The sequence below is a fragment of the Coffea eugenioides genome, chromosome 3 (assembly GCF_003713205.1).
Source record: "Coffea eugenioides isolate CCC68of chromosome 3, Ceug_1.0, whole genome shotgun sequence".
Lineage (NCBI taxonomy): Eukaryota > Viridiplantae > Streptophyta > Magnoliopsida > Gentianales > Rubiaceae > Coffea > Coffea eugenioides.
The window spans coordinates 28,647,984-28,656,005 of NC_040037.1; the positions used below are offsets into that span (position 1 = coordinate 28,647,984).

The 8,022-nt window shown below is 33.7% G+C and overlaps 1 protein-coding gene across 1 annotated transcript; it reads right to left on the bottom strand.

Moving 5' to 3' along the window:
• Positions 1 to 1,255: 1,255 nt before the first annotated feature.
• Positions 1,256 to 6,533, bottom strand: LOC113764862 (NADH dehydrogenase [ubiquinone] 1 alpha subcomplex subunit 6). The gene is made up of 2 exons (XM_027308893.1): positions 6,201 to 6,533; positions 1,256 to 1,740 (listed from the first exon to the last, which is right to left on the bottom strand). Exons 1-2 carry the CDS (start codon positions 6,411 to 6,413, stop codon positions 1,555 to 1,557), a joined length of 399 nt encoding a protein of 132 aa, XP_027164694.1. The 5' UTR covers positions 6,414 to 6,533; the 3' UTR covers positions 1,256 to 1,554.
• Between the last annotated feature and the right edge of the window lie 1,489 nt (positions 6,534 to 8,022).

The following is an 8,022-nucleotide window of genomic DNA, read 5'->3' on the forward strand; positions in this document are numbered from 1 at the left end:
ACCTTCTTGCCAGCAGATGACGGGATTTAGGAGGGTGAGGGTGGCTAGAAATTTAGGGCTACAATGAGAAGAGGAGAGAAGAAAAATGAAGAACAAATGGGTTTTACCCCTTTTTCATTGATTCTAATGGAACATGCTTTCCACATGCAACTTTCAGTCCAAATTGAATATTATTCTGTCAATTGTTCTTAATTAGCCAAAATTCATGAACTTTGAAGATGAAATGTATTCTTGTTGGGGACAAAATTGTTCATCAACCGAAATTTCGAGGATGAAAAGTGCATTTTTCCCACAGTTTTTAATCTAACAAAACATGCCTGAATTGACCATTCTTGCCATATCAATTTGGTAAGTTGATGAAACCTGTGCCTTATTTTCATACAAACATTTCACAAGTATTGAGGTTAGCAAAAAATTACAGGCAGTATTCCATGAACTTTTGGGTATTCCTTGCTACATGAATTTTGGTTATATGAATAATCCGGAGAAGCTTGGGGCGGTTCAAGTTTAAAAAATTAGATAATTCATTCATATGTAGCTTCAATTGAATCTTTTCTCAGGAAGAGTCCCGAATGAAACTGTCCATTCAATTTACTCGAAACATCTTATTGTCAATGAAAATAATTCTAGTGGGATGATTCCCTAATATTTATGAGCTCAATTGGAGAGTTTGAATTAAGTCAACCATTTCACATGTTTATTTTGCAAGGTGACTCGTTGATTTAATTTATCTTGTGGGAAATATCAAAATATAATTACGTAAGCAATCCAGACATTACATTGGTAATAGTTTTTTCATTTTGAAAATATAAAAATATAGGCATCATTTTTATACGGAAAGCACGTGCATTATTGTTGGTTGCCTAAAGACAGAATTCTATGTCTACGGGTGGCTTGAAGAATGTAGGTTCTTAAAAAGTGATCCCAACAACAATCATCCATGCGGACCTCTCAGCTGTATGTTTCTTGTTTAAAAAAAATGAGTTTTTGGTATCACAACCTCAGGCTTTGGATTGATTGGGAACTCAACCGAAAGTTTTTGTCAACTATCTAGGTTAGCGTAATTGAGATTTCAAGATAATGCAATTCGTAGGAATTTGTTCGAAGCTTTATCAATCATTCACAATTCACGACACCAAGCTAGAGCAGTTTCATTACTTTAGGACAATACTTCACTTTTCATAAGCCATTAGCTTAATTGCGCAAACCAGATGATGAGGGAACTTTATGCACAAGAATGAGCAACTGTCTCAAATTGAAATAAAATGTGAACCCTTGAATGGAGGACCGTTATATTAACCAGGGGAGTTGATTTGATTTTTAACAAATTAGAAAAAGACTGTCAACAAGGATCCCTGAATTCACAATTTTGGATAAACACAGAAGATCCTCCCACATATATCCCTCGAACAACATGATGCCTGTGCTCATCTTGTGCTCAGGACAAGGAAAAGCTTCTATTATGCAAAAGAGTACACTACAGAAACTGTTTAGATTTATTAGAGCACTGTAACCAAAAGCCAGATCACAACAGGAACCGGAATCCACAACAAATCAGGAGTAGTTGCTGCTGTAGAAATTCTTTAGAAAATTAGAGATCCCTTCATCCTTGGGTCCAAGGTCTTGCACAAGTCCTTTACGACCCACCACGTATTGGCCAATAACGTGATGCCTCTGCTTTGCATGATCAACAAAGTTCTTTAATTCTTCCATTCCCTTGAAGAGCAGCATGTCAATAACCTGCAGAGAGTCAGAAAAATATGATGCAGATCTACAACTCAATCTCAAGTTTTTCTATAACAGAATGAAAATCTGATTAAGTTCAGTGCTAGGACAAATTCATAGAAGATCAAGATACCGAAAAAAGGCACTATTTTTTACACTATCAAACAAGTATTTCTTTGCAACTATACCAAACCAAAATTTATCCTGGAAAACTAAAGGTAAAATAGCCAAAAGTATCAGGAAGGTAATTCAAGAAGCTTTAGATGGCCATCATGATGCAGGCAATCTTATTTGCAGCCAAAATCCATCAAATGTCATAAAGGAACATGCTAAGACTAGATTGATTCTTGAGAAAGATGAGAATGGCATTAACTCTGACCTAATTTGTCATATTAATGAGGCAAATGCACCCTAAAAACCACGCGAAGCTACACAGAAATGAAGAAAAGTACACGAGATTATCTTCGTTTTAATTCAGCTTAATTTACCATAGAGGCACAGTTGTGAAAAGTCTATAACATGATATAAAGCATACGAATCATTTTGCTAGACGAAACAGCAATATAGTAGTGAACAATTTATCTGATAAGGCGTGATTGAAAACAGAAAAGGGCCAAGAACCAATATGCCCAACAATGCATCAATTGATTCAATATCTTCCAAGTGTATAAACAACTTGATATCCCAGGAAAGTTGAAATACCAGCTACAAACTTGTAAACGACCAAGACAACAAAACCAAAGCAAAAGAAATCAAATGACACCTTTTTCTAGAATACTTTGCCTTAAAGAGATAATCATGAACGCTAACAATGAGAATGCTCTCGAAGTCGCAAAAGGTTCATATCAAGTTCTGGACCCAACAGGAAGCTTTTAAACTTCCCATAACCGCAGAGTCCTTCTTATATGTAAATGGAGTACAAGACACCCTAGAGAAGTTGCATTCAGCATTGTCCACTTTAAGTTTGACAAAACTTAGGTAAAAAGATCAGACAATGAATCTTTAAAACCCAGACTATTATCAGTTAACCATAAATTAAAAAAATCCATATACACGAAAGACTGTTCCACTCCTGCTAATATTCCTCATATACATGAAAAAATATACCATGTAAGTCAGAAGGGACCACAGTTACTCAAGCTTATGTAGTCTCTCCGCGTAAGAAAGAATTGTCTGTAGAGCTTAACATATACGTACAATTAATTGAGCTTCTTGCTTAACTATTTGTCTCCTAACCTATGTGTATCATATTGCTATACATAAGTAGCATCCTCACACCGTCTTACTCACAAGAAAAGTCACAAGTAGCTTATCTTTCTTATCAATTTACAGAATTAGACATCAAACTTTTCACTAATACCATTGAAGAACAGACCATAATAACGTGCTTATGAGTTTGGATTCTTAACAGTCACTCAATGGAATTCAACTCAAAGTTATGCTTTGGTTTACCTAGAGCAAAAATCTTCTTCCCCAGTATTCATCCTAGGTCACTCTCACTTAACACGTCAAGCCCATAGAAGAGCATGACACCATCCAAATTCTTCTTGCCAAGGCCATTGCGTGATGTTTGTTACTCTGCTTTCAGAGCTCACACGGACAAGAATTGCAGATTCTCAACACAATTGTCAACAACTCTGAATATTAGCTTGTCAACTCATGACAATATTATAAAACAGAGCCTCCATCATATATGTTCTTGCATCAGAAGGCACAGAAAACCCAATTTTTAGCAGCACTGGGCTGTTTCTCAAAGCCCAGTTAATGACAATCTAAATATCATTTTAAAACTGATATTGAGCATCCCACATGTTTGTATAATCTTCGAGTTCTTTATAACTATACTAGAAAATATCAGTTCCACAAAGTGTCAGTTTACTTTATTATATGCTAGATAAATTGTTAGATCCTACTGGAGGCCTTTCTTTGGTTTTACTGAGCAAAGGCTTCTGGAATTTCAAAACATTCTTCAAGTTTCCAGTATATCCTGCAAACTCCAATTACTAGGATGCCAAGTTATGGTTTCTGATACATTTGCAGCACTAGGATGTGTTAAATAGCTACCTCATTTGGTATTGATATCGAAATCAAAGCCCTATTTCGGGTTGGGATTTGTACAGTTCTACGAGGATTTTTCAGCTGGATGATGCAATTTAAGCCATAATTGTGATTTAGAGTTCCACTCCACCTATATGCGTTGCAGTCCTAACCATAATTTCATTTTTGCCTTATTCACCAAACCTAAAATAGTTGCCCTTCACTTCTTTCCACCTAAGAAATGCCAAACAACTGAAAATGGCTGCCGCTCAGTACTCAAAGCATCCTGAACATCTGCCAGACCTTTTACACAAATAGAAGGTAAACTATCTGAAGTTTAGAAATCATGTTCTTCTGATACTTGTGAAATGATTTAAACTAAACTGGTGCTAACAATCCAGAGCCTTGGGACATCAAAAGTATCTACATTGGAAGATTTTTACAATAAAGAAGTTTGAATAAAGAAGACAATTTTTGAAGGCGAGGATTAAACGGCAAATGATAGAAAATAGAGAAGTACCGCTAAGTTAAGGTACTCTAAGCAAACAACAAACATAAGAATGATGCTTGGTAATTGGATCAGCTACGGGAGTCAGGAAATTCAGGAACACCAAGGGTCCGTTTGTTTCGGGTGAAAATGTTTTCCAGGAAAATATTTTCCTAATTTCCCGTGTTTGGTTGCACAAAAGTTACTGAAAATATTTTACATAGGATGTAAAATATTTTCACTCATCATAACTTATGGAAAACAACTTCCCTTCCAAACTTACTGAAGTTGTTTTCCGAAATGCATCCATCCCGCCTGTAGTATGTTCCAAACTTACTGAAAACATCTTGTAGTATTTTCTTTTTTTTTTAGTGTAAACAGGAGGACTCGAACCCAAGACTTCTTCCTTACACTCCCTCCCCCCGTACCACCTAACCCAACCCAGCCCTCCCCCTAGTATATTCAAAATAAAAAAAAAAAACCTCATCCTGCTCATCCTATGTTAGTAATTAATTATGTATAATAGGGACATTCTTTTCTAGAGAAACTTTCAGCAATGAGAGTGCAAGATATATGTCACAATAAGCATTGCATGTGATTGATATTTGACACTAAATGGCCAGCAATTTATTTATTGCTTAAGGAGATATTTTTTATTCATACATACATTTCTCCAAGATTTTTTAAAGTTAAACAATGAGATAAATTTTCTTATTTTGCATGGGAAGAAGTATGTAGTTATAATATGTAGAAAGTAAAGATAGAGATAAAAGTGAAAATATTTCAAAAGTTAAACAAACACCAGAAAAATGAAGTAAGAAAATATTTTCAATAAACTAACCAAACACCTGAAAATAATGAAAGGGAAATGATTTTCATGGAAAATTACTTCCACGGAAAATATTTTCCCAAGAATAACATTTTACTTCCAACCAAACAGACCCCAAGTACAATTTATCTAATTTATAGACAAATAAAAGCCCAGCCAGCTGGACCCATGGGAGATGGGACATTATTGATCTTGGCCTCAAGAAGAACAAGGCATTGGATAGAGTACAACAGAAACCACTGATTTATAACTTTGACGTATTGGTCATAAAGGGAGCACAATGATGGTTTATTTATTAAAGAGGATAAAACTTTGAACTATTTATTATAAAGGTCAAATGTATTCACATCCATTAAAAAAAAAAGTACAAATGCAGTAAAAATGCCCCTAGTACTAAATAGTTCAAATTTAAGCACTCCTTGTTGATTAACTCTTCCAATGCACCTTTTTAATTAATGTTCCACTGGTTTATAACTTAGGAGAAATGATAGCCAGCCTTTTCTTCCACCCTTTCTTCAGGGAGGTGAAGGGGTGAGACTAATTTCCAGAGGGTCAGTACTTTATAATTGGTGGATCGCCATGGAAGAGCAACTTAGGATTCAGATAGAATTCAACTTTTTTTTATACTTTTGACACCAAAAACTAAAAAATGGTTGGAAAATTTTAACTCTAAACAGCCCTCAGGAAAGGTTGGAAAATTAAAAGTCATGACAATCCGCTGTTAACTTTCTCTGGACGATAAGGTAAAAGGGAGAAATATGCAGTCACTAACAGTAGAAAAAGCATAAAAGAAACAATAAACTCAAGTGCAATTCAGAAAAATGCAGTCAGTTTGAATTCTGTCTTAATTAAACTGGATTAGAGGTTTGGAAATTAGTATTTTGACATAAAACTATAATTTTCTAAGTGATCAATTATGCGAAACTAAAATTACCATATTCTAGAATCAAGAAAGACAGAAAAATCCATTTCCAATTGAAGATTATGACATCAGCTTCTTCCCAACAGATATAATAAAATTGCAACGAGAATCTAATCTTGAACCTAAACCCCTAATTCATATCAAATTCAATTAGAAACAAAAACTTTCCTTTAAAAAAAAAGAAAAGAAAAGAAAAAAACCTTGGGATTGGTGACGTGGGCATTCTTGCGGATTTCAGAGGCTACAGTGGAGCGTAGCTGAGAGGGGGTAACGACGTCGTTGAGGTTGTAGATTTCCATAATGTTTGGGATGGATCTGCAGGCCAACCTGAAGAAATCGAAGGTCCTTTTCCGAGCTTCCTCCCGACTCGTCGAGTTCGGCAGCACCTTCAAGATCTTCATCAAATGTGCCATTTTTTCGAATTAGTTTCCCTTTGTTTTCTCTTCTGGGGTTTTCAGAGGAAAATCGCTCAGTATTTATGTTTCTGTTACGGTCCTATGTGTTGGTATTCTTTCACCTTCTGCCAGTCGCTGGTACGGTAAAACAAAAGCATTAGCAGCGACGAGATTGCGTGAACGGCCCCGGCCCTATACAATTAGTGGGCTTTTGATCCGATTGTCACTTTGTCTCAAATCTGTAAAAATAAGGGATAATTGCAGAAACCGCCCCTGATTTTATAGTAATAGCATTGACCTCCCCTATCAATTTTGAAATAGCACTGACCTTCCCTATCAAAAGTTGGAGCAATTTAATAGGCAAAAGTGGGTCAATTTACTAAAGTGCTCCTGACATGATTTAATTTTACCAAATGAATGTGATGAGTACTTTCATCAAACCCAACAAAACATTTGTTAATAAAAATTACACTAAATTAACTATTTTTGCATAGTTTAACTAATTAACTAAATAACTAAATAACTAATAATCTAATTAATTAATAACTAATTATCTAATTAACTATTAACTAATTATCTAATTGTTAATAGTTATTAACTAATCAAACTATTTCTGCATAGTTAAACTAATTAAATATTAACTAATTATCTAATTAACTATTAACTAATTAACTAATTATCTAATTAATTAATTAACTAATTAACTAATTTCTATTTATCTAATTAACTAATTAACTAAAGCTGTTGTCTGTCCGAAACTAACAAACTATTTGCATGTTAAACTAATTAACTAATTAACTGCTTAACTAATTAACTACCTAATTATCTAATTAATTAATTAACTAATTAACTAATTTTTGTTTATCTAATTAACTAAAGTTGTTGTCTATCCGAAACTAACAAACTATTTGCATGTTAAACTAATTAACTAATTAACTGCTTAACTAATTAACTAATTAACTAAAGCTGTTGTCTATCCAAAACTAACAAACTATTTGCATGTTAAACTAATTAACTAATTAACTGCTTAACTAATTAACTAACTAATTATCTAATTAATTAATTAACTAATTTCTGTTTATCTAATTAACTAATTATCTAATTAACTAATTAACTAAAGCTGTTGTCTATTCGAAACTAACAAACTATTTGCATGTTAAACTAATTAACTAACTAACTAATTAAAAAACTATTTGCATGTTAAACTATATGCAGTACGCATTATCTATTTAAAGTATCGGTTCTTTATGGGTATTTTACTTTTAAATATTTAATTTATGATAAAAACATCAATGTTTGTAAGTAAAATTCAAAAAGTGTTACAGTAATATCAATATTCTTACTTTCAAACATTGATGTTTTTATCATATTTCGCTCAAATCCATCACTCATGTCAGGATTAAGGTATAATCAAGTGTATAAGGCATTAATATAACAATTTCACCACACAACTTCAAGAGAAAAGCTGCACAAAACCTCTCTCTCTCTCTCTCTCTCTTCGGCCAGCTTGAGCAGAATTTCTGCCAAGAAAACAGTGATAAAATGGAGTTTAAACCACTTAAAATCCATGATTTTGATTCAAATCCAACAGACACTTGTAGTTTAAAGTCTTATAGAGTGTTCTAAG

What these genes read in the sequence shown, in the direction of transcription:
- LOC113764862 (XM_027308893.1), bottom strand. Translation starts at nt 6,413, where the DNA reads ATGGCACATTTGATGAAGATCTTGAAGGTGCTGCCGAACTCGACGAGT. An exon ending in CCCACGTCACCAATCCCAAG is followed by an intron (nt 1,741 to 6,200) that starts GTTTTTTTCTTT and finishes GACTCTCTGCAG; the next exon opens with GTTATTGACATGCTGCTCTT.